General features: G+C 39.2%; 3 protein-coding genes across 3 annotated transcripts; 2 read left to right on the top strand and 1 right to left on the bottom strand.

The window, feature by feature from the left end:
* Nucleotides 1-9,070: 9,070 nt before the first annotated feature.
* LOC122079571 (60S ribosomal protein L32-2-like) lies at nucleotides 9,071-9,454 on the bottom strand. Its single transcript, XM_042646155.1, has one exon. The coding sequence runs from the start codon at nucleotides 9,452-9,454 to the stop codon at nucleotides 9,071-9,073; it is 384 nt and encodes a 127-aa protein (XP_042502089.1).
* A 5,009-nt stretch (nucleotides 9,455-14,463) lies between these two features.
* On the top strand, nucleotides 14,464-16,351 carry LOC122075174 (protein PIN-LIKES 2-like). Its single transcript, XM_042640111.1, has one exon. It carries the CDS (start codon nucleotides 14,884-14,886, stop codon nucleotides 16,255-16,257), a length of 1,374 nt encoding a protein of 457 aa, XP_042496045.1. The 5' UTR covers nucleotides 14,464-14,883; the 3' UTR covers nucleotides 16,258-16,351.
* A 6,777-nt stretch (nucleotides 16,352-23,128) lies between these two features.
* LOC122080010 (probable ribose-5-phosphate isomerase 2) lies at nucleotides 23,129-24,733 on the top strand. The gene has a single exon (XM_042646859.1). The coding sequence runs from the start codon at nucleotides 23,563-23,565 to the stop codon at nucleotides 24,385-24,387; it is 825 nt and encodes a 274-aa protein (XP_042502793.1). The 5' UTR covers nucleotides 23,129-23,562; the 3' UTR covers nucleotides 24,388-24,733.
* Nucleotides 24,734-27,500: the final 2,767 nt, after the last annotated feature.

The raw sequence follows: 27,500 nt of genomic DNA, 5'->3' as shown, positions 1-27,500 counted from the left end.
TTAGTGCATTACAAGTTCATTCTTCCCCAACTCACTCTTGTGTTCACTTCTTCTCTTCCCAAATCCCTTAAGGAGGGTGGTTAGGCTGACTTAGTGCTAGTGAGAGTGCTAAGTGCCGGCGCGGTTGCTTAGAAAGGTCTAAGGCCGTGACAGTTGTGGTATCAGAGCTTCGGTTGCGAGGGAGCCAAGCTTGTGGGATAAGCATTATGTCTAACCTTTCAGAGGTACACGACATTGCAACATGTGAGCAGAACCGTGGAAGGGAGGGAAACCCCAACACTGGGAAGCAAAAGAGGAGCAAAGACAAATCCGTAGATGTTGGTTGTGCTATGGAGTCTCGCTTAGCTCGGGTGGAGCTAGCAATGGGCGAGGTGAAGGGACGCCTCGATGTTGTAGAGCAAAGTGGGGAGGAGCTCGAAGGAGAGCTCAAGGAGTCCCTATTGAGTACTCTCAACACCATGGCATATGACCAAAAGGAGGAGTTTGCATCCTTTAAGGCTCATATGTGGGAGGACATTTCCACCTTCAAGGATCAAATGCGGGAGGCGTTGGCCAAGATAGAAGCTTGTGTTGCTGAGGTACGTGAGGATTGGGCTTTGTGTAAGAGGGCGGTGGCCGGGGGAGCTACTACCTCACGAGAAGTGCCTAGGATGGAGGTGCCAAAGCCCAAGCCATTCCCTGGGAAGAGATATGCACGGGAAATCGATAACTTTTTATGGCACATGGAGAGGTACTTCGAGGCAATGGCACTTAATGATGAGGCATCAAAGGTACGGACCGCTACTCTCTACCTCACTGATGATGCAACTCTATGGTGGCGTAGAAATCATGCCGATATAGAGAGAAGTGCGTGCACCATAGACACTTGGGATGATTTCAAAACTGAGTTAAAGAAACACTTCTATCCCGAGAATGCCACCTTCTTGGCTAGGAAGAGCCTTAAAAGGCTTAAACACACAAGTTCTATTAGGGACTATGTGAAGGAATTCTCTACCCTAATGCTCGAAGTCTCGAGTATGACCGAGGAGGAACTCCTATTCAACTTTATGGATGGCCTCCAAGGTTGGGCTGCGCAAGAACTACAACGCCGAGGTGTGCAGGACCTTGCCTCAGCCATCACAGCGGCAGAGTCATTGGTAGAGTTTAGGAGAGATGAAAGTTCTAAGGCCAAGAAGGGTACTAATGGGAAAGGTGGGGGAGAGAAGGGGCCTAAGACATACCCTCCCAAGGAAGGTAGCAGTAAACCATCTTCAAACAAGGAGGGTAGGCCCAAGCAAGACAAAAGGAACAAGTTCACGCCCAAGGATAAGTGTTTCTTGTGTGATGGTCCCCATTGGGCCAGGGATTGCCCCAAGAGAAAGGCTCTCAATGCCCTACTCGAGGAGAAAGAAGACGATGAGGGGCATATGGGGTCCCTACAACAACTAAGTGCCATCAAGGCTAAGACAGAGATCAAGGCCACAACCTCACAAAAAGGGCTAATGTACGTGGAGGTGCATGTCAAAGGTAAGCCCACTCGTGCCATGATAGACACAGGTGCTACGCACAACTTCGTCTCAACAGAAGAGGCGAAAAGGCTCGGACTTAAAGGGATCAAGGAGGGAGGATGGCTTAAGGCCGTCAACTCCCAGGCCCGTCCCATACATGGTGTTGCTCGAAGGGTCGAGTTAAACATCGGGACCTGGAAGGGCACAGTTGACTTGTCGATAGTGCCCATGGATGATTTTCAAGTGGTGCTTGGCATGGATTTCTTACGAAGGGTTAAGGCCATACCCATGCCATTTATCAGCACGGTTTGCATTATGGAGGAAGGAGCTCCATGCATGGTCCCAACTATACACGGGACCAAGGACGGCCCAAAACTTCTTTCGGCTATACAGCTCGAGAAAGGAGTTAAGAAGGGGGAGACAACATACTTGGCAGCACTCTTAGAGCCTAAGGAAGGCGGTCCAACTAAGGTGCTACCCAAGCCAATCGAGAAGGTCCTCGAAGAGTTCAAGGATGTGATGCCAAACGAGTTGCCCAAGAGACTTCCACCTAGGAGGGAGGTGGATCATGCCATTGAGTTGGAGCCAGGCGCCAAGCCACTAGCAATGGCACCATATAGAATGTCACCACCAGAATTGGAGGAGCTAAGGAAGCAACTCAAGGAATTGTTGGATGCGGGATTCATTCGCCCTTCTAAAGCTCCCTACGGTGCCCCGGTTCTTTTCCAGCGGAAGCATGATGGATCGCTTCGGCTATGCATCGACTATAGGGCATTGAACAAGGTAACAATCAAGAATAAGTATCCCATTCCTTTGATAGCAGATCTATTTGATAGACTTGGTGGGGCAAGGTATTTCACCAAGTTAGACTTACGATCGGGGTACTACCAAGTCTGCATTGCGGAAGGTGATGAGCCAAAGACAACATGTGTAACACGATATGGCTCATACGAGTTCTTGGTGATGCCATTCGGACTCACGAATGCCCCGGCTACATTTTGCACCCTTATGAACAAGATCTTCCACCCCTACCTCGATAAGTTCGTGGTGGTGTACTTAGACGACATCGTCGTCTATAGCAACACATTGGAGGAGCACGTTCAACACTTAAAGATCATATTCAAGGAATTAAGGGACAATCAACTCTATGTCAAGAAGGAGAAATGTGCATTTGCACAAGAGGAAGTGATGTTCTTTGGTCACAAGATTAGAGGTGGAACCCTACAAATGGACGAGAGCAAGGTGCAGGCTATCCAAGAATGGGAGGCACCAACTAAAGTGACTGAGCTAAGGTCTTTCCTTGGCTTAGTTAACTATTATCGACGGTTCATTCAAGGTTACTCAAGAAGGGCAGCTCCACTTACAGACTTACTAAAGAAGAACCAACCATGGTTATGGTCAGACGCATGCAAAGAGGCCTTTGAGGACTTAAAGAAGGCTGTCATGGGGGAACCAGTGCTTACCCTACCCAACTATGGCAAACCATTTGAGGTGCACACAGATGCATCTGACTTTGCTATCGGTGGGGTGTTGATGCAAGAAAGGCACCCTATTGCCTATGAGAGCCGTAAGTTGAATGAGACAGAGCGGCGCTACACAGTCCATGAGAAGGAGATGACCGCGGTGGTGCATTGCCTAAGGACGTGGCGACACTACCTACTTGGGTCACGGTTTGTGGTGAAGACAGACAATGTTGCCACTAGTTACTTTCAAACCCAAAAGAAGTTAAGTCCTAAGCAAGCTAGATGGCAAGACTTCTTGGCAGAGTTCGACTTCGTCTTTGAGTACAAGCCAGGTAAGGCTAACGAGGTGGCTGATGCGCTTAGTAGAAAGGAGGAGTTGGCTTCTCTTAGCCAACCGGAGGGGGAACTTCTAGAGTTGATCAAGGGGGGCCTCCAACATGATCCTATGGCTAAGAGCTTACTTGCCCTTACACGGGAGGGCAAGACACGAAGATTTTGGGAGCAAAATGGCTTGCTCTATGCTAAGAAGAGGAGACTCTACGTACCTAAGTGGAGTAACCTACGGAGGAACCTCATTCGTGAATGCCACGACACTAAATGGGCTGGCCACCCAGGACAAAGGCGCACGCAGGCATTGTTGGAAGCGGCCTACTATTGGCCTCAGATGCGGGATGACATAGAGGCCTATGTGAGAACTTGTCTTGTATGCCAACAAGATAAGGTAGAGCAGCAACCACCCAGGGGACTACTGGAGCCACTTCCCATACCAGAAAGACCATGGGAGAGTGTCTCTATGGACTTCATCAGTGCCCTACCCAAGTCAGAAGGGTATGGATCAATAATGGTGGTGGTTGATAGATTTTCTAAATATGGCACATTCGTGGCTGCACCAAGGGATTGTACGGCGGAAGAAGTGGCAAGGCTATTTCTAAAGCATGTCGTCAAACATTGGGGTGTGCCACAATCCATAATAAGTGATCGAGACCCTCGCTTCACGGGGAGGTTCTGGACGGAGCTATTCAAGTTGTTGGGATCATCACTACACTTCTCAACAAGCTTCCATCCCCAGACCGATGGGCAAACAGAGCGCATTAACAGCTTGTTGGAGCTCTACTTGAGGCACTTCGTGAGTGCTAACCAACATGACTGGGCCAAGTTGCTTGATGTGGCTCAGTTCTCTTACAACCTCCAACGAAGTGAGGCCACGAACCAAAGTCCATTTGAGATTGCCACGGGACAACAACCCTTAACGCCAAACACGGTGATGACCGGCTACATGGGGAAGAGCCCTTCGGCGTTTAAGGTTGCCAAGGAGTGGCAAGCAAGGCTAGATGTGGCTAAGTCATACTTAGACAAGGCCACTAAGAAGATGAAGAAATGGGCTGACAAAGGGAGGCGACCAGAAAATTTCAAGGTCGGGGACTTGGTACTTGTGAAGCTTCTACCCCAACAATTCAAGTCCCTAAGGCAGGTACATAAGGGGTTGGTGCGCCGGTATGAAGGCCCATTCAAAATCACCAAGAAGGTGGGCAAAGTATCCTACGAGGTGAGCCTACCTCCTAAGCTCAAGATCCATCCGGTCTTCCATGCAAGCCTATTGAAGCCATATTATGGAGACAAGGAAGACCCAAGTTGTGGAACCTCAACAAGAGCACCAATGGCTATCACCACCTCCTACGACAAGGAGGCAGAATACCTGATCGCTGATCGAATCGTCCGAAGGCGAGGCGTACCTCCTAGTAGGGAGTACTTAGTCAAGTGGAAGGGGGTACCAGAGAGCGAGGCAAGTTGGGAACCCGCCGACTCTTTATGGCAGTTCCAGGAACACATCCAAAGGTTCCACGAAGAAGAGGCGACGAGGACGTCGCCGACTTAGGTGGGGGAGAGTGTCACAGCCTGCCCATTGAAGGCCCACAAGCCAAGCCCAATGGCTTAGTAAGAGGCCCAGTTTCTAGAGATTTCTACCAAAGTGTGGAACTCTAGATATTTTAGGAAATATTATGGGAGGTTTCTAGAGTTCTCCACTAAGGAGGTGGGAAGCTTCTAGTTTCTTCCCCAACCGTTGGATGTAAGACACATGTACATATCTTAGCCATTCATTTTAACTAGGAGTGCCTATAAATAGAGGTGCCCTCATTTAGCCAAGGCACCAAGCAAGTGAGTTCTCAAGCCTTGTACTTAAGAGTTCTTTAGTGCATTACAAGTTCATTCTTCCCAAACTCACTCTTGTGTTCCCAAATCCCTTAAGGAGGGTGGTTAGGCTGACTTAGTGCTAGTGGGAGTGCTAAGTGCCGGCGCGGTTGCTTAGAAAGGTCTAAGGCCGTGACATTCTGGTCCCAATCAATTGTTGGCCAAGGGTAATCAAAAATAGATTTTGCCAAGTACTATTTAGGATAAGAAGCAGTAGTCCCAATCAAAGGAGCAAACTTGATTAGATGAGGTTTTTAATGGGATTCTTTACTCAATGGGCCACCCTCCCTTTTCCTTTGCTGGGAAGATTCAAGTTGTTGAGGGTTTGAAAGCTCCTTTCAACTGATCTCCCTTTCCCTTGTAGCACACTCAATCTCTACTTTCTTGTTTAGTTATCAAACCATCCCCTGATGGTGATTTTTTCCTTTATGTGGACATTGATCTAGTTTTTTTTTATTGTTTTTTTTGATAAATCAAAAAGGTTGTTCCATGATAGTGATCATAGCCCCCATGACTAGTCCCCGTACAATAAACAGTGCTTTCGCAAGACCAATGAACAGTAATGAACATTAACCTAGTTATGACCATTGAAAATTAGAATATAGATAAGATTTTTTGGGTGCGAGGAATATGGTAGTTCAAATGTCAAATTTAGTGATCCAAAACAATTTTATGACTTTAAAAAAAAAAAAACCCACCATGTGATGTGATTCTTCCTTTGCATTTTAAATTCTCTCTCTCTCTCTCTATATATATATATTTCAACGAATAATTTAATACGTAGCTTGCATAAAAGGTTTTTTATAATCCAAATTCTGCCAACTATGAATAGAGGATTTTGTCAAAATTTTATAGATAAGTAAAGGTTTATCGACCCACAAGTCAAATTTCAGCCGGGATAGAGTTGCCTAGATCCAAAAATAATACTAGAGAGAGCACGTGTCAAAATATGATGGTTTGAAAAATACAAGGACGTACGAACATATATGGGGCCTTATTTGATAGCATTTGAACCTCAAATTTAACACATTAAGTCATTTCATGTAGAGTAGAGAGTTAAAAAATTCAAAGAACTTTTTTTTTTTCTTCTTTTTTAAAAGAGGTTTCCCCCAAAAAAGTCCTTTGCCACAGGTGCGGCAGTGCGGCGATGCGGCAAGGATTTGATCACTAGCACGGCATCAGGGTGTGTGTCAATGTCATCTCGGCCATCGAATCCTTGTCGCACCGCCGCACCTGCGGCAAAGGATCATTGTCCGAGGTTTCCCATGATGCTACTAAATCTGCCACATTGCGTGTGGATTAATTATAGCACATGATACAAATCTTTTGCTCCAATCCGCATGTCTAGTTGATGATAAGAAAAACAGCCTGAAAATGGGACTTCACAAGAAGGAAACAGTGACTGGACTTATTTGCTCTTGCATTAAATCTATTAAGGGCCCACATTAACACTATAAGTCCTCCATAATCATAAAAGATAAGATAATTTTTTTTAATAAGTCATCATAATTAAAAGACAATAGGTTAGGTCTCACTTTTGTATACTTGGTTAATTTGGCTTCTTGAGTGCATGTAAGTCTCATTATCATAAAATGGAAGACATACACTATATATAGCGGATTAAGATCTCACATAATTTCGTAGTTAGATACTTAAAATTATATAGTTTTACAAATATTCAAATGAGTTGCCTATTTCCTTCAATAATATAAGAATCATTTTATTGAAAGAAAAAGATTTTCCAAGTTTACGCCTTAGAGAATGCAACAGTCAAGGGTGCATGTGATGATTCTTAATAGATAGCATGGAGAGAGAGAGAGAGAGAGAGAAGAGAGAGAGAGATGAGGAGGGATGAACGGGAGACGTGAGGACACGAGAGAGAGAGTTGGCAGTTTAAAGAATATTTTCCTTTAATTTAATTGGGTTCAACTGTTTGTAACCGAGCAGGTTACGAACAAAATTTGTAACCAGACATTAGATACCTTAGTGTATAGGTTCAATTTTAACAGAGGGTAATTGACGTAATTTCACAATATTAATTGATTTCCTTTCCCCAAATTCATCACTTTAATTGAAGGGTGTAATAGGAAACCCGACCCTAAGATTTGATCCCAATCTTCTTCTTTATTCACTTTCCTGTTTTAACTCTTTCACCAAAAAAGCAACGATATGCTTAACTCGCCGGAGCAGTAAAACCAAAGATTGAACTTTCTTTGAGGGAGATTGAGTGTTTCGTGAAGGAAAACAAGAAAGAGCAATAGTTGCACAAGATAATCGTTGGGTTTGATTTCATATTGCAAGAGTTCAACCTATCACAAAAACACAACAGCAAGATAAGGGCTTGAACATCCATTACAAAATCGTTGTGTTTGATTTCTTATTGCAAGGATTCAACAAGAGAGTTGCAACCTATCGCGAGAACACAACAGCAAGAAAAGGGCTTGGACTTGGCAAGGTCAGACTCTAGCCATTTTACCTCTTAGAATTAAAATTAAACATAAATGAGCGGAATATACCCTCGTAGGCTTAATTTCCGACCGCTCATAGGCATAATTTTTTGGAGATATCCTGAAGTGATCGAAATTGAAATGTATCGATCAAATCTTTCACTGGAACACTCCTGTTGCAGGAATCATGAGGTTGAAGAAGGAGATTCCTAATATTTACGCAATATGAGAGAACTTTTTATTATTTTTCGAAAGCTCCTTGTCTTTTATTATATTTATAATAATCCCCTCTTAGGGTTAAATATTTTACAAAGATCCCCCAATCGAGAAATATTTCATTTTCAATCCAAAGTAAAAAAATTATATTTTAAAAAATCTCCTTCAACTCGTGTTTCTTCCTTGTTTATTTTATGCATCAACAAATCCCCTACATTAGGTAGTAGCAATCACGGTTGGGAAGAGCTTTCATTCAATTGGTGATGGAGAACTGAGTCTGATCTCATCTATGCTTGCATGATTCATCCATGGGCATTTTCTTCAATATCTTTTATGATAGTGGCATTTTGTGAGACTCATTGGCCTCTCAATTTTTTCTTGTATTGTATTGTATAGATTTAGTGTCAAATGGTGCAAATTAATTGTTTGATTTTAAGTATTGTAAATCAAAGGTTAACTATTTTGGGGTTAGCTTTTGCTTCTCTCAATATGGATTTTTTTGACTCTTACTTGTAACTTCTCTCTTTTGTTTTTCTTCCAGTTTCTCATCCCATTTGAGTGATACGGTATTATTTATCTGATATTTGGTTGTAAACAAATGAAAGGTGGAACATCGTGAGTGAATCGTATTTTTCTCTCCATTTTTTTTAAAATAGTTTTCCCAACTTTGATATCTACAATTGATCCATATGTTTTTGTGACAAATTCGTTCTGTTAGATATTCGATGTCCAGCATTGAGGAGCAGGCCGAGACGGACGTTCCTAAGGTGGATTTTGTGGAAGAGCAGATAGAAAAACTTTAATCAGCCTATGTGGGAATTGAGAGAGAGAGAGAGAGAGAGAGAGAGGGAACATAATTAGAGGAGGGCTGGGGAGCTGGCTACAAGAGGATTTAGAGGATCTAAATTATACTTCCCACATGGAAAGGATTCCAAATTCAAATTTGAAATTAAATATGGATAATTGTGTTTCATAGGAGAGTAATTTAAGTAAGAAAGTTGGCAAATTAACAGTTTTTATGGAACGTGACAATGTGCAATCAAAGGGAAGGAAACAATTTTATATTCCCCCCATTGCTCTGATTCTTCCTTCCCCTCACACCTCTCTGCTGTCGGATCTCGACACAAGGCATGCGTGGCCATCAGATCCCCATTGTCTAATTCGTCCTTTATGAGTTTATGTAAAAAAAAAAGGGATGAGGTCAGATCGGCAGATCTGGATTGGTATCTGATACCCAGGACGATACCGATATCTATCTCAAGATCGGTCAGGTATCAGGAATAGTATCAGCTGATAACGATTCGATATGACCTATCCAACCAATCCGATGCCGATACTTAATTTCATGTTCCCATCGAATGATTTCTGCACAGTATGTCCTGTTTTGCATCATCAACACTTCCAATTCCTTGACGTTGTGCACCAGAAATTTCTTGAAGCCATTGGGAAGGTAAGGGCGGGTCTTCTTGTCTGAGCCATACCCTATGTTGGGCATCAAAGTGCAGCCCTTAAACTTCCTCGTCACCCGAGAATCAATACCTTTGGGTCTACGCCAGCTTGGCTTCACAGAGACCTTCCGGTCACTCTGGGGCCTCTTGAATTGCTTAACACGCTTCTTTACAATCTTCTTGGTGAGCAGAGGAACATCCATGGCTTCTGTGTTAGGGTTTCTGCCAAGATTCCAATGCTATAGCAGATCCATTTTAATATAACAAGAACTAACAAAATGAAAATCCAGACTTCTCAAGAATCCTACATAAGAAACTGATTTCCACGGAAAGGCAGATACAACAACTCCCTACCGAAGTTCAAATTGGAACAAAGTATGTAACAAACCAGATTTCTTGTATGGTGATAGAAAAGCAAATACTACAGCTCTTGCCACAAAGAAGCTGTCAAACAGATTATGCCATCAACAAGCATAATTTGTATTCAAAAGACAATAAAAATTCATAAGGGAATTTTCCAGGTAAGCACACTTAACAGGCTTATTAAAAGTATACTGTTTCTAGGCCACTGAAACATAATCTATTTTCAGAAGAGAGAATCATTTAATTGTTTTAAAGTTCTATGACATCTATGATTTACCCCAAACCAAACCCAAAAAAAAAAAAAAATCCCATATCCACATAGTACTCAATGTGACAAGATATCTCTCTTAATTGTCTTAGCCACGAGGAGGATTAATTTCTCCAAAAGGACAATCATTGAATCTTAAAAATACACAGTGGAAACACCATATAGTAAATTATACTTGCATATAAAATTAGAGCCATATTAAACTTGCATATAAATAACTGGTTTATTAAAATCTCTGTATCAAATACAAAGTACATTACTGCAGTGCTCTTTTATTTGAGATGAACTTCAACAAAAATAAAAATTAAATTGCAGGATTTCATCCTACTGCCCAGCAATCTTCTTTCCCTTTAGTATGGCGGTTGGAGAAAGGGATGCCTTTTTTCCTTCATTTTTTATTATCGGAGTATGTGGTGTTGGTATACCATCCTCACTCTCGACTATGATGATTGGGTTCTTCTTAGCACCTATTGCCGGTGCTACCGATGGTGGTGGTGATTCCCAATTGAACACCTTACATCTGCAATCCCTACAAAGGACTCTATCCTTTTTTCTACCATGTTTATTTCTATTTCTTTTCTGGACAAAATGGGGAGGGCGAGATTTCTTTTTCCCCATGAGTACAGGGTTGCAAGGTGGCTACGTCATCCCAAATATTGGATCAACAACTTGGTGGAATATAGGGCAACTACATAGATGACGCTGATCATTATATATACATTCATTTTTACTCAAAAGTCACGTGTAGCAAAATTCTGGGGTCAATTAAGATTTAGAATTACTAAGATCACGCATCATCCGCGTGATTTGTCTTTCCAAATTTCCACTATCCAAATCTAATTCAAAAATGTATATTTAAGTCTAATATCAAAGAAAGGATGTGTATGGTAGGAGGATTGATTGTAACATTTTACCTATTTTGGATTAGTGATATGGATGAATTTAGATTTCTCACATAACAATTATGGATTAGTGATATAGGTGGATTGTAATAAAAAAAATGATTGATTGGTTCCCCTTTCCTTATTAAATAGGATACCAAAAATACTTACTCCATACAATCTATACGTATTCTACTGCAAATCCAATACCACTTTTTCACATAAGAATATAACCATCCCAATGATCTTGGTTGATCAATGCTAATTATAGGGATGAGCTGGATCGTATAATATTGTGCTCTAATACATGATCACTGTAATTGTGACCTCAAAAGCAATGGAACATGGTTCTTGACAAGCGAGTAGTGGGACATTTATAAAAGACAACTCCCTCCTGGGGGTTTAAGTGATATTTTATTATTATTTTTCAGGCCTTGGTCCCTATTCATAATAATAATGCTAATGAGTAATGATCATTTTTAGGTAAAAATGATAACAGCTACTTGTCTTGCGGTTGACAATAATGTTGACTACGTTGAATGGCTTGAGCTTTTAAGATTAGCAGTTGTAATAGGAATTTGAATGTTCAATCCCTGGAAAGTGCAATAGGGTTCTTTGAAACATTCTCCTTTTGGTGCGACAGGATTGTGCATCCACATGTATGTGTCACGTGCAGGGCCATGTGCTTACAAGCCTTCATGTGCGGGAGTGTTGATCTATAAACCCCCAGAACCCACAATGCTGGGAGCCTCATGCATTGGTTACACCATTTTTTATTTGGAAAAACAAAAACAAATTTATTTAACACACACACACAAAAAGACATTCTAAACCCTGATCAATCCCCCCACACCCCCATACAATTAATATGGGATTATAAAACACACACATAGCTTACTACTAATGCACCACTCAAGAGACAAAAGGCTATTTATCCAAATTCCAAACACTTGCTGACACTACAAAGGCATTATGGCCCCACAAATCAAAAGAAATAACACACTGATCATATGTAGAGGGGAAAAAAAAAAAACTGGAATTTTTACCATTATTCAAATCTACCAATGTGACCACAAGGGGTACCAATTCTAGACAATAAAGAAAAGAGGCCTAGACACATAGGAGATATGAATTGAGAGTGAATAATATCCTGTGGAGGAGGAAGGTCTAGGTTACACAAATCAGGGATGTAAACAGGTAGTCGAAAAAATCGTATTCGACTTGCATCCCTATCCATTTATGGGTATTTGTATCCGATTAAAGGATAGCATGATCTGATCATATTTGAACCATTCATATCTGAGCCCGAACAAGGCCTGGTCTAAGATTTTTTATATTTAAGGCAGGTTATAGTTGAAAAACATCAACCCAGGCCTAATCCGGCCCAACTCAAACTGGCTTTGATTTTAACCCTAATTTATATAATATAATTTAATGCTATTATCAGATCTTTGTATTCAGAATAATGAAATATAGGTCATCGTTTCTTATGGTCATAAATCAATATCGATGACCACTAATTCCAATCCAAATCAAGCGATTAGACTATCTGATTTTCAATTCTTGGTGAAATGACCAATCTGTTTGGGAGAGGCAAAACTAATATTTGATTCACATGTAATTTGTTATAGATTGGGATGTGTTTGAAATTTAAAAATAATTTGAAGTTAAATTATAAATAAAGTCATTTATATGGTATAAAAATACAAATAATTAAGAAACATGTTCTAATGTGTAAATTACAAGAAGTTCTTCTCCAAAGTTAGTAACCGACACTCCTGCTGTTTTCATGACAGTAGATTTACCTTAATACCCATAAAATACAATATTTTAATAAATTTTCATTCAATTCACTAAAAGTGAAAAGACAATTTAATCCTTAAAGTGGCAAGAATAATGATTATCTATTGATGGACATAAAAGAGAGGGGAAAAAAAAAACTTTATACCGCCAAAGTGACAAACAGATTAACCCTAATTTAATAGCAAAAAAATTTCTAATCTACTAAACATAGATGAGACCACTGTTAGTTAAAACGAGAATGGCAAAAAAATAGAAACGTACGGTACGAGTTTTAAACAAATAAAAACAATGAACGGTACGGTCAAAAAAATAGGAAATGGCAAACTGACGAAAATGAAGGGTACAAGTATTAAACATGTAGTTTTCAAAAAAACGAAACAAAAAAAATGGTAGTATACTCATGCAATTTGAGAGATTATTACCTGTATACATGCATTTAATATTCCAAAAGCTCTGGAAGTCCCAAGATAAAATAGTCCAATGGGCTATAAGAAAATGAGATGTTGTTAGCTTTAGCTTCTCCTTATTCAATGGGCTATAAGAAGATGAGATTTTTTTTCCTATAGATAGTATGGAAGTTAAAAACAAAAAACCAAGTACCATATTGTTTTCACTCTTCACTCTTCACTTTTTTTTTTTTTTTTTTTTAATTAATTAATTTTTTTAATAAAATTCATATTTTACCCTTAAAAAAACGGATATGCGTTTAAAACGAATTCTTTTGCTGTTTCGGTTTTTTTTCGTATTGTATGATAGCATACGGGAAAACGCTTTTTAAACGGCAAAAAAACACAACCGCGTTTTAAACGCGTTTTAACTAACAGTGGATGAGACATGGTTTCTGAACCCACTATTAGATGAAGTAACCAAAATACCCTTCGCATCTCATATCATCATTATTACTTCCCCACCCCACTTCCTTTTCCTTTTTTTTTTTTTTTTTTTTTTTTTACATCCTTAGTTGAAAAAATCTATTCCCTTTGCCTAAGTTGGTAATCTCTTCAAACATCTTCCATTGCTCAAATTCTTTCCATTGTAGTAGTTGCACGGGTTAAACTCATGAGAAATTTTTATCTAATTTATCCTCTTTCAATCATATGATCTACTATATAATAAAATTATTATTTAATTTATTCAGATTTGTTATAGTAAACACAATAACTATGAAAATAAACAAATATAGATTCACACAACACAAAAATTTAACGAGGTTCATACACCGATGTGATGCCCTACGTTCTCAGGCAAAGAAGAAGATGTTTTATTATATAAAAGAGAAATTACATTCAAGCAGAGACGAAAAAACTCACTCTGAAATCCTAGCCCGAAAACCTCCACAAATTATAATGATTTGCTCAACAAGACGATAGTACATTATATATTCCTCAAAATAGCAGATCAAACCATTAGGTCTTAATCGATGGGGTCAAACTGTACCGCTTGACAGATTCGTTGACAATTATTTTTATTTAGAAAAAAAAAATTGTATAATGCGAGGTGTGCTTATTAAAATGTGTATATGACAAAAGAGATTTAAAAAGAGCACAATGCACGTGCGCATGTCTACTGTGATCTGAAAAATCTTTTCCGTCAGATTTAAATCCAAAGGAATTCCATCAATCAAGTACATTGCAAATAACCTGATAATCTCAATCTAACGGCTGTAGATTTTGATACCACCTGCATATGTTCTTGCTAAATCACTACCCCTCAACTTATAAAAAAACATTTAACTTTCACGTAAGGCAATCAAAATTTTTTTCTTCTTTTTGGTAAAGCCAAAGAAGAAATTGAGTTTATTCAATTATTCATCAAAAACTGATAAGAAATAAAGTTTGAATCATTGATTGCCACATGTTGGTGTTGCCATTGCCCATTGGTACACTTCTCTCTGAAGCCATTAAATTAGTCTTCTACCAAAAAAACAAGTCATTACAGACACACAGGACTACAGGAGCTCTACCTGTTAGTCGTGCATATCAGGGCCACCTTGACTCATTTGGGTCTCGTATTCTCTGCTCTGTGAGTTCCTCTCCGGTTGTGGTCACTAGGACTCTCTCTTTCTCTATCTGTTTCTGGTTTTAATTCCAGCTAGTACTGTGCTATTTCCTGCAGAATTTTTTTATAGTTCATGAACATCTACAAATTCGATTTTGCAGAACTTTCATTGTTCCCAAAAGAGCAACTTCTACTGTTTGATAACAAAGAGGAACCTTGAATTCTGTTGGTTTTCATTGTATTTTTTAGGAATTTCTTCATTTAATTATTTCTAAGAGGTCTAGCTTTGGGAGTTTGGATTCATACCGTAGCAGATAACATGTTTGAGCTTTTCGCATCTTCCGGGGCCAAGATGAGGACTGTTGGAGAAGATCTGTTAAGTGCTTTTTTACCTTTGATGAAACTCCTCTGCCTTACTGTCATAGGCTTAATTCTTGGAAAAACCCAAATTGTATCGAGAGAAACTTTCAAGCTCCTTAGCAAACTTGTGTTTGCTTTGTTCTTACCTTGTCTCATCTTCACTCATCTTGGTGAATCCATGACCCTGGAAAATTTTTCCCTATGGTGGTTCATCCCCGTTAATGTATTGGTTAGCACAGTCATTGGTTGTATATTGGGGATTGTGGTGGCAATCATATGTCGCCCACCTCCTGAATTCTTTCGTTTCACCATTATAATGACAGCTTTTGGGAATACTGGGAATCTCCCTTTTGCTATAATAGGCTCTGTCTGCCATAGCTCAGATCAGCCTTTTGGACCTGATTGTCATAGAACTGGTGTTGCTTATGTCTCTTTTGCACAATGGGTTGCTGTTATTCTTGTATATACTTTAGTTTACCATATGATGGAGCCCCCATTGGAGTATTATGAGGTTGTTGAAGAGGGTACTGAAATTGAGGAACTGGTTCCAGTTGGAGATGTGAGTCGGCCTATCCTTGTTGAAGCTGAATGGCCAGGTATGGAGGATAAAGAGACTGAACATTCCAAGACACCCTTCATTGCCAGGGTCTTCAATAGTCTCTCAGGTTTGTCGCAGACTACATTTCCTGATCTTGATCTCACAGAAGAGGGACGTGGTGGTAGCAGCAGTGGAGGTGGTGATAGCAGCAGTCCCAAGTCCATTAGGTGTTTGGCAGAGCCCAGGGTTGTCCGAAAGATTAGAATTGTTGCTGAACAAACTCCAATACAGCACATAATGCAACCCCCAACAATTGCTTCTCTATTAGCAATTGTTATTGGGATGGTACCCCAAATCAAGGCCTTTGTCTTTGGAGCTGATGCTCCACTTTCTTTTTTCACAGACAGCTTGGATATCTTGGCAGGTGCAATGGTGCCTTCTGTGATGCTTATTCTTGGGGGAATGGTCGCAGAAGGGCCACATGACTCTAAACTTGGGATTCAAACTACAATTGGTATCATTGTGGCAAGGCTGTTGGTCCTTCCTTTGCTGGGAATCGGGGTTGTTGCTTTGGCAGATAAACTGCATCTTCTAGTCCAAGGTGATCAAATGTACAGGTTTGTGCTTTTATTGCAATATACAACGCCGAGCGCCATCTTGTTGGCAGCAATTGCCCGTTTGAGGGGTTATGCAGTCAGTGAGGCTTCGGCACTCCTCTTCTGGCAGCATGTGTTTGCTGTGTTCTCTCTTTCGCTTTATGTTTTCATATACTTTAAATTGCTTTCATATGTATGAGACCTTATCTAAGGTTGAGGCGATCTATTTTTAGGATGACTATCAAAATATACTGAAACCTTAAAATTTCTCATTATTGCCAGAACTTGATGTATTGTTGTGTGTATGACTACCCCCCCCCCCCCCTCTTCCCTCTTTTAAGGATTTGACTCAGAAACTGCAGAAAATTTCTGATGCTTCATCCTTAAGTTAGTTTGGGTATGCTGAAATGATTGTTTTTCTTTCGTGGGTAGGACACAAAGCATTAGTGTTGGTTGGAACCAACCGGGTTTGATGGACATACATATCCAACAATTAGAAGTTCTTAGCAGCAGATTCTCATGAGCAAGGTGGTGGCCTTGAGTCGTTGGCTTGTCTAGACTAGTTGCTTGCTTATATCCCTACGTTGTTCAATTTCTGAGGTCACCTACCGTTCTGACAGTTTGAATTCCATGTTTATTTACTATTTTCCTACTTTTTTTGAAACCCTCCTGAAGTAAGAAGAGTTTACCTTAGAAAACAAGGAGTTCTATGGAAGATGCATATATAAAGGCTATTCTTTGCTGCAAATCAGTAAATCATAGGAAGAAATTGAGAATGGTGGAAGTTTGCCCTCTTGATGGTGCTCTTGCCGTTTTGGCTTTCGAGACCCTAGTCACTAGTGGAAGAATCTCTGCAATCACCCTTTGGTCTTTAGGTCATGAATGCCTGATGTTTCTGCAGGGATTTGAGGTTCATATTGACCTTCTATCTGCCTGTTCAAATCAAATGCTTTCTCATCTGGCTGGTCTGGTGGGATTCTGTATCCTCGTGCTCCCCACATGGGGGGGGGGGGAATGCCATGATGAAATGGAATCTCTACCCATATGACCTACAATGGAGGCTCCACTTCATTGGCCTCACCATCCCATGTGGATAGAGAATCTGAACTCATGTGGTGGAGAGGCTCCTTTTAATGTGCCAGCAAACAGGCAACATGAGGAAGGGGTTGCATTCTTTGATTCATAGAAACTATGGCAGAAGATTGCTCGGTTGGAGTCCCTCTTTGGAATTCTATGGTAGTCGTTAAGGATGGAAAGGGTGATGTATGATAGTAAACTCTCTCTCTCTCTCTCTCTAGATTCTCTCGTGGAGACAATAGCTGACTTACAAGTGTACTAGAGCTTAGAAAGTACAAGTCTAGTCATGATTGTAGGTCGGTTTAGTGATAACCCTTGGAAGAAGCAATGGCAGCATGTGACGCAGAGGTAGAAGGGTAAGAATGATAGCTTAATCAGCCATTCGGAAGAAGTTGAGGAAGGAATAGGCATGTGTTATGCTGTCTTCTTGGTGGATTCTATCTGATGGCTATTGATGGAGAGGTGCCAAGAGTGATGCAGTCTAATTGTCATAGTTAGAACTCTCTCACCGCAGTGCTACAGAAGTTCTTGGGGAAAGCAGAGGCTTAGCATCAAAGAGCTGTCTAATAGGTTAGGAATGGTGGCATTTGAAGGGATCAGGTTATTATTCTGATGGTAGCAAGCCGGCCTACTGTTTCTGGGTTATTCCCAGGTGGTATGGAAACAGAGAGGGGGTTCTTTATTGGTGGTTCTTCTGCTTAGAATTAATCTGGACTTTCTAGATGGTTTGAGTTCCATATATTGGTGGAACTGGAAGTCCATGATGTACTGTTGTTGAGCTAAATAAAACAACTGCTTACATTTCCTGTATCAAGTGGTATGACATTTCTCATGACTTCATATAGATGATGGTCAATGTAACTAGAAGTTTTATGGAATGATCTCTGAAACAGAGCCTGGAGACCATTGTCTATAATTTTGCCTATAATAATTATGTTCTATCCTAATTTTTGAAGTAATGATAAAATGCATGTGGAGGACCAAAGTGGGTAGGTTTCTCTGAAGCTAAGAAATAGGAGAGAGTCCAACAAAAAGTAAGCATTCATTGAGGAAACAGGGCTGAAAACAGGAAACACTCTTCATTGCATAAGTGGTGTTTTCATGTCTTTGCCTTCACTTTTGTCTGGAACCTAGTTTCATATCACTGTTTCCCACCCCTATCCCTGAGGTTTGTTAGGTTTCTCGCTTGTTTTTTTTTTCGAATCTTGTGGTTTTCTTGACTTCTATACCAAGACAAGAGAAAAAACAGGAGAAAATATGGTTAAATGGTACTCAGATCGGAAGCCACACGAGAATGATATTCCCTCCATGAATTGGCATGAATTCCTCAGGTTCTAACATATACATCTTTGTCATTTAAGCATGACTCTTGTCTTTATGAATGAATCACATTTTGTGCTTAAACTGAATTACTTTTATGGAAAATTTAGAAATACCCTTTTAAGTTATTTGGAATTTCTGAACTGTAAGCTCATGTTCCTACCTCTAGCTTTCTTTTGATGCTCCTTTCTTGCTTCCCAAATCAAAAGGCCAGACCTGGTATGGCAAAGGCATTTTATTTTTACGTAAAGCATTTAAACATTTTTTTCAGTGGTTAGTGAGTGGCCTGTTCCTGGTCTTTCAAATCGGCAGGAACTTATCTTTTCTGTTTTGTTCTAAGATCTCACTATACACCATGAACTTGACTATTGGCCAGACTTCTCATCCAAATTTTCTATCCAAGAACCTGATTAAACTAATGCTTTTCTTTCTTCTCTCTAATGGAGTTTGTCCTATTTTATCCCATTAATTGCTAAGTTTGCTGGTCATTTGCATGTGTTTTATCTATATTTGAGGTACAAAGCTTTCTAATATTCTGCTTCAACCGTTGAAGTCACATGGTTTTCTTCTTTCTATTTACTTATGCTCAACAAAGATGTTTTGTTTTGCTTCATTATTATCTTATGTTATTTCCCTCCTCCAGGATATTCAGGTTCTTCTTGAATATAGATTTTTCTTTGTGAACTGTAAGATATTCAGATTACCTTAAAGGCACTGCTCTGATCTAGTTCAATATACAATTATGTATGTATCCCTTTAAACGCTTTACTAGCTTAGGCTCTTTTTGGTTTGATTTCTATTTGTATTTATCTGATGGGGAATTTAATATCACTCCCCTACACTTGGCCTATATTTACTAAAACTCCCCTACCTTTTACTTTTTACTGATATTCCCCTGTTTTTTTTATTTTTACATCTCTTTCTCCCCGGTTTTTTTTTAAATGCCCATATTACCTTTCATTTTCACTTGTAACCTATTACAAATTTTTTCAAATTGATTAGTTCAAAACATGGTTTGAACCAAACCACTAACAAGTTTTGTCTCATCTAAACATCAAGGATATTATAAATTCAAAAAAGAATAATTTTGTACATAATCTATAACTATATCGGTATCATATGTTCCAATTGGGTGCTACGTGTTTTTTATTTTTTTTTAATCTTTAGATTGGCTAAGACCGATATCAATCTAATACTGATAAAAAAATAGATTGCTAAATTTGTGATGAATAATAATAACAAACATCCCTTATGATTGGATGAGACAAAAAAATAAATAAATTATATCTTTGTGGACACATCAACTATGTCAATATCCTTGCTGATTGGATGAGATAAAACTTGTAAGTGGTTTGATTCAAGCCATATTTTAAACCAATCCATATGAAAAAAGTGTAATAGGTTACAAGTGAAAAGGAAGGGTAATTTGGGTATTTAAAAAGACCAGGGGAGAAAGATATGTAAAAATAAAAAACAGGGGAGTATCAGTAAAAAGGTAAAAGTTATGGGAGTTTTAGTAAATATAGGCCCAGTGTAGGGGAGTGATAGTAAATTCCCCTTATCTAATTTATTTCTATTTTTACAAGTGTTTGGTAAAATTTATAGCACTTATTTGATTTATAATAAATTACAATAAATCACAAATCACAAATTTACAAATTACTCTCAAGCTATTTGTGATTTGTGGCAACAAATCATTTATATTGATTTTTATTACCTTAAATGAGCACGTGTGCTAAACTACTCAAAATCAATGGTAAATATGTAACTTCAGTATGTTTATACTTTTTCAATAAAAACCCTAAATCCTATCATCTCTCTTGCTCGAAGCTCAAAGTTGAAGGTGAAAACTGAAACCTATTTTCTCATTATATAATCTATTTTATAAATAGTTAACCAAATGAATACTATTTGTGGTCCATAATTTATTATCACAAATAATTTCTAAAATATAATTAATGAATACAAATAGAAATCATACCAAAGAGAGCCTTAGTTGTAAGTTTTGTTACATTCAAACCCAAAAACTGGTTTTGTTTAGGTGGCCAAAATGAAGGAAAAGGTTGGGCACATCGTTGGGGTGCCCAGTGTGTGCTTCCCCTCTTTGGAAAAGGCCTCCTTGCCCTCGTGTCCAGCCTTGGAATTGATGCATGTCACTAGCTTATCGAAAATGACGCCATACCCCAACCCTTTCCCATACAATAGTTGTTTCGGGTAAATTTGTCAATTTTGGGTTTTAGTTTTCTGTCTATTTTGGTGGTTTTGGTCATTTTTAGCTGTTTCACTCTATTTTAATTTAACAAATGTGGAGTTGGAATCTTTTTGGTTTTAGGTTAAATTTGTTCGTTTTAATTGGTCCCAAATGATTCCATTTATAATTAAGCTTTAATATATACATCTTATAGGCTATTCCATCGGTATTGCTATGAGCTGACTGGATGAATTGGCCATGTCTTCTTTTGTAAACCCATCTTGCAGCCTATTTGAAAATTGGCCAGACCTAGTTGGAGTCAATGGTTTTGTTAGGGTTCCCTTGTTTAGGATCCTCAGGGCAGGGGATCAAGTTGACCCTTGCAAACAGCTTAATACACTATCTCCCTTCAGCCTTATCAGTGAAATGAGGCAAAGGTAGGAAAACCATGCGTTGTCTTCTGCTTTTTGGAACTATAAGATCACCTCAAGGATCCCTTTGGTATGTAGGGTAACCTTGTACAATAAGTGGAATGCATTACCTGTCTACCCTTAGGTTGGCAGCAAAAGTGGAAAAGGGCAATCCCTCATACTTAAAATCATTCTTAAGACCAAAGAGTTGAATATAAAAGAGGGGAAAGCTATCTATTCTTTATGCGCCTATTGTTGGATTCTTAATTAGAACCATAAGAATCATTAGAATGGGATTTCAAGTTAACACCCCTTGGGTTTTTGAGAAGTGTTGCTCTTTGGAGAACAAGGTATGATAGGAGTGAGGCGGCTTGAGTGGTGGTTTATCTTTGATGGATGTAAGTGGTTGAAGTATGCTCGTCTCCAAGTTCTACCTACCTTTGTTACCAGCCAGGAAAATTGAATATCAGTGGCTAGGGTGGAAAATTCCCTCTTAAGATGGAATTTTCTAATCTACCCTTAGAATTTTTTTTTTTTTTTGGTACGAAACATATCTATTCATTAGGAGATGGATAAAAATCGATACAAAAGTTAAGAGTTCCTCTGCACAAGGAGGCAACCAAAAACTAAAGGTATCCACCTTTAGTGTTGCAACAGAGTGGGCCACCCCATTAACATCCCTGTAATATCCCTATTGATGTGAACACAAATATAACAAGAAAAGAGCTCTTTCAGGGAGAATATGTCCTGAACAATACAAGTGATAGAATAGGGGTGGGAGAGTGGGGAAGACACACCTAATGAGGGTAAGGCAGTCCTAGAAGATAGGGACACAAGACAGGCCAGCTTGCCTGGCAGCCCTGAGATTTTATTTCGTTTGTCTTCAACTCGTAAACTTATTCAATATATTGGTAATTTATGCTTATCGGATTAATGTCAAGAAACTTCTTTGCTTTAATGCTTGGGTATTAAATTTAAGGTAAAGAATGCTTCTTAGTTATGCTGCCTTCGCCTATACATAGAGAGTGGTGAAATTATGCCTCCACCCCTGTGAACTACAAAAGGCCACCCATTGTTGATGTCTATGTGCATCCCCTCATTGATCTCCACACTGATATGAGGGCCGCAAGACCAAGGATGGTTTTCTCCCTTTTTTTTTTTCTTAGCTAACAATGGGTATCTAGGCCTTCGGCCTGACTAGTCCCACGGGCCCATACTGACCCCACAACCGTATGGACCGGGTCATACTGGAGTTGAATGAGAATCATTCAATTTTCACTGAAAGCAGTGAAGAGTACTAAACACCCTGTGTGAGTGGCCCAAGGTGTGCCTAGTGGGAGTCGAACTTAGAACGTCCAAGTTTACGACTCATACCAAGTTTGTTGCTCACCAACTGCGTTACCCCCCTTGGGTTTTCTCTCTTAAATTTAATGAAAGTCAATAGTATCCTACTACCATCTCTAGCTAAGGGTGTTAAGACTCTTCGGTTCAAGTTAACAGTTCTCGGACCAATTAGGAACACACCCATTTTTTTAGGCCAATAAAAATTCAAAGACTAAAACTGTGTTTGGTAATCATCCAGAAAAACGTTTTTAACGCTTTTCCATTCTATGTGAATAGAAAAATGGAATAAAGTGTTTGGTGTCAAGTTGGTGTTTTTTGGTTTTTTTAGAACGAAAATGGAAAGAAAAAAAAAACACTAGAAACACAAAATAATGGAATGACGAAACCTTATTCTGTCATTTCGATTTCGTTCTAAATACAAAAAAAGTAAACAACTGGGCTAATCGTTCTTGAAACAGGTTCACACCACACTATTTTTTTGTTTTATAATGGCATTGTGACACAGAAACTGAAAATTCTGTTTTTGACATGAAATTTGTCGCGCCGAATGACTATCAAACACAGCCTAAACCGGTTCAATAAGATATCGGTTCAAAACGGTTTTAATAGATTGAAAACCGAATCGCATTGTTATCAGGGAGTCTGATATGATCCGACCCGCGAGATCCGTGTAGGGAAGGGCAAAGTGGGAAAAGAAAAAGATACAAGATGTTGGAGGCTTTGGGCAGAAATCAACCAGAAAATTCATGGCAGAATCACAGTAGAAGATTTTCAGAGACGAAGATTCTCGGAAAGCTACTCCATCCATTGCGTTTGAACCCTTCTTATAAAGAAATTGAACATTGGACGAACACCAACAAAAACCCTCATCGAGTCCTCGTTCAAAGAATCAACCCCCAACGGATGACGATCGCCCGGATGTAGAACCCTTTCTGAAAAAATGTGACGACGAATTTATTCTCTTTCTCCAATCCCATTCAACCCTTTTTCGAAAGGTCAGAAATCGGGTAAAGGAGTGGTTCAGACTTCAGACCTTTTCTACTTTTTTTTTTTAACCTACATTCCTCTCTGTCCTCTATAAATTCTCTGGGAAACTTTCATTTTCAGTGCGTTTCATCTCCCTTTCTAAAGCTTGATTTGCCTACCCATTTCCTATTTGGCCATGGCGATAGCTTATCCGCGTTTCGTCTGCTCCGATAATTCTACCATTGAAGAAGCTATCAAGCCTTCCTCCTCATCGTCTTCGTCGATTCCTTCTCCTCCTCCACCTCCTGTGTTTTTGACTCAAGACGAGTTGAAACAAATTGCTGCCTATAAAGCCGTTGAGTTTGTCGAGTCAGGGATGGTTTTGGGGCTCGGAACTGGCTCGACGGCAAAGTATGCGGTGGAGAGAATAGGGGAGCTATTGCATCAGGGGAAGCTCAAGAACATTATCGGAATACCCACTTCGAAGATGACTCAGGAACAGGCGTTGTCGTTGGGAATTCCTCTTTCGGATCTTAATCAGCACCCGGTGGTTGATCTTGCGATCGATGGTGCCGATGAGGTTGATCCTTATCTCAATCTCGTTAAGGGTCGAGGTGGGTCTCTTCTCAGGGAGAAAATGATCGAAGTTGCGTGCAGGAAGTTTGTAGTTATTGTCGATGAGTCGAAGCTTGTTCCTTATTTAGGTGGTAGTCGCCTCGCCATGCCGGTGGAGATTATCCCGTTTTGCTGGAAGTTTACGGCCGAGCGGTTGCAGAGGTTGTTTGAAGACTCTGGTTGTGTTGCAAAGCTCAGAACTTGCAAGGATAATGATGAGCCGTTCGTGACGGATAATGTCAATTATATTGTGGACTTGTATTTTGAGAAGGATATTGGGGATCTAAATGTTGCTAGTGATTCTATTTTGCGACTTGCAGGCGTCGTTGAGCATGGGATGTTTCTCAACATGGCCACCACTGTCATTGTTGCTGGTGAGCTTGGAGTCACAGTGAAGAACAAATAGGCTTGGAAGATGATTAATCTCACTGTAGTTTTACTGATAAGGCTTTAGATAGTGTCTAACTTATATATTGTTGGCCAATTAATCATTTTTGCTTGCTGTTGGTCCTGAAAAATTGTCATAGCCAACAGTACTGTTCTATAGGAGGATGTTCTTCCCCCGTTATCGATTTAAATAATTACTGGGGCTATTGTCTTGGGAAGTTTGACCTGGTGTCGAGGTGTCGAGTCTTGACACCTCATTACTTATTGGTTTTGTGCCACCTCAAATTTATGCATACAATATCGTTGAATTGAATGTCCTGTATTCCTCTGATAACAGATGAAATACAATGAGATTTTTTTTATTATCATGGCCTGTAATTGTTTTGTTTTCTCTCCTCACCCTGGGTTCTCACTATGATTTGACTTGTATTCAACTGAAAATTGAAAGTCAACTTAAACCATATTCATCGCATTGAATACTTGTATTTCCAATTACACAACCCCCCTGCCTGGGCTGGGTCTTTAAATTTGGTACTGAAGGCCTTTCCCTTCATTCCATTCCTTGTATAAACTTAATCGGGTTAGAATATCAGTGCTTGAATACTGCTATTTTTCGCTGTCTTCCATTGAGCTAAGTAGTTTGAGTTGGACGTTTTCAAGTGTCTGTAGGAGGGGGGGTGTTCTGGTCATAGCTGATAATAGCAGTGTGGTCTCTAGGTTATTTTCCTTTCCTTCTATTTTTTCTTACTGGAGTGGGCTGGTCAGTTGTCATCTGGATAATTAATATGCATTCACATTATAGAGCTTCATCCTTGTAGTTCATATTAAAGAATATAATTGCATAATAGTACCTCACAGGAATCCATTTAGTTGGGAAAAGGCTTAGTTGAGTTGAGTTTAATGTACCTTACAAGAATCCTTCTGTTCATGTTTAACAAATAAGGTTTTGTTTGATAACATAATCTATTGTATTTTGAAGGTTTAAGATTATTGAATAGAGCTGATTGCAGATGGTATACAGTGAAGAAAGACTTTATTGTTTACTGGTCCATTTCTTAAACATCTTAATTGTTGTGTTGACTGTATATGTTGTTTAGAGATTGCTCGTTTTGGAGCTAGAGTATTATCTGGAAGACCTTTGAGGCAAGCAAATTATCAGAAAGCACCTTCTCCCCTCCCAAAAATCTGAAAAACACCATGTGATATTCTTGGAAACAGGTAACTCTTTCTGCTAGTTTATTCTCATCTTTGCAACCCTTTCTTATGAAGGAGAGTCTTTAGTTCTTCAACCCTTCTCTAAGTGCTTTATAAATTGTGTCATAGAGGAGGGAGAAAGACCATCATGTGAGTTTTTCTCTATTTATCTCTTATGAAAAAATCCTTCTTGCACGTTTTTGTATTTAATTACGTCTGTTTCATTGAGGGGGCAGGTGTTATCTACCAAACAGATTTTAGTTTATTATAGCTGTAATTCACACCAGTCATGGTTCCCAAACCCCCCACACAACCCCCACCCCCCCAAAAAAAAAAGAAGAAGAAAATATCGGTTTTTTATAAATTACTGAAATAGCTGGACCTTGCAATTGAGAGGATATTCTGAACTCCAGGATGTTGTATGCCTATTGGAGACTGAAGTGGCTTTCTTCTTATGCTAGAGTACTGTGCCTACACTGTCATTTACATTATGTGACTCAATTGATATTACTAAAGTTAAAAGGTCGTTCTTCAAAGTTTTCTTTGGCCATAAAGTCACTTGCTTTATTGGTTCTAGAGAATTGAAGGATCCTCTAAAGTTACCATTTCTTCTGTCAGTGATAATGATCCTAGTTTATTTCGTGGGTGCATAGTTGGCTACTTAGGGTGTAAAATGGAAGACTCTTTGTTACTTGTGAAAAAAGAAAATAAGTGGGAAAACAATTGCTTGTTTCTTACCGCCTCTTGGCTTTTGCTCTTTAGGAGAGAGCGCAAAATGTTCCGGCTGCTGTTGTAGGAAGTCATGCCAACAATGGTAACATTAAAAACTGAATATTATGTGATGTTCTAGCTTGTTTTTACTATCTGAGTTCACCAGGTTGCAGACCAAAAGAATGCTATCTTTGCCAATCCTAAGGATTGTTAGCTGTAAAATTATTTTCTATAGGGTTGTATTGTGCTAGATATTTTTAATTATTATTCTTACTATAGTATGAAAATCAGCAGCATAGATCTCTAGCTTTTCAACAGAAAAATGATTCCCTGTTAATTTAATTTGATCTTTGAGTTCAAAAGGCTTGAGAAGTGTTATTGGTATAAATATGGTGGATTAGGAACACTCAATGATTTGACGGTGAAACCGCCATTCAAATAATCTAAACCAGTCTGAACTTAACAAGTGAACCTCTGGAGTTTATCAATATAGTCTGTCTTTAACTCATTTATGTCTTTCCACTAATACATTTCAATATGCCTAAATTATTTTGAATAGGAGCTGTTTACTGATGGTAAGAATTTGTTTTGAAACATGCAATATGTAGCATAAAGTGTCTTTTGCCAGGTAAAAATGAATTAATACAATTAGATCTCCTTACTTCACCATACTTCTGCCTTTAACCATGGAAACATTTTAATCTTGCCAAAGAAAGGACATTTTTTCTGGTAATTCAGAAATTTTATCAATCAAGTGGTTATACAAGGGCAGTTTTTAGCCTTAACAAACTGTGTGCTTTTTCACTTGCAAAGAAATGTGGAAACAGGTTTTGTAGTTGAGAAAAACTGTTATATTACATTCATATGAGAAAATCTTTCAAGTTGAAGGTTTAAATTAGCATGATTGAGCTAACCTACATTCTTTATTATATGAAACTATGAAGCTATAAGTTTTTCTCAGCAACCGGTGGTTTTTCATATGTGCTTTACAAGAAAGTACATGTAGCTGGTGTCAAAACATTCCTCGTTTGGATTTAAAATGGAGAGAGAGCACACACTGCTAGTGCGAAAGAAGTTGAGTTACAAATTGTTCTATTGTATCACTATGGTACAGACATTCTGCTCTAGTTCAGATCAAGGAAACAGGGAAAAGGATAGAAGTACAAGTTACCACAAACAGATTAACAATCTACCAATGGCAGAACCTTACAACCTCCCCTCCCCCCC

This window comes from Macadamia integrifolia, chromosome 1, assembly GCF_013358625.1.
Source record: "Macadamia integrifolia cultivar HAES 741 chromosome 1, SCU_Mint_v3, whole genome shotgun sequence".
Classification (NCBI taxonomy): Eukaryota; Viridiplantae; Streptophyta; class Magnoliopsida; order Proteales; family Proteaceae; genus Macadamia; species Macadamia integrifolia.
The sequence above is the reverse complement of the archived record's forward strand: the minus strand, read 5'-3'. Positions and strand labels throughout refer to the sequence as shown.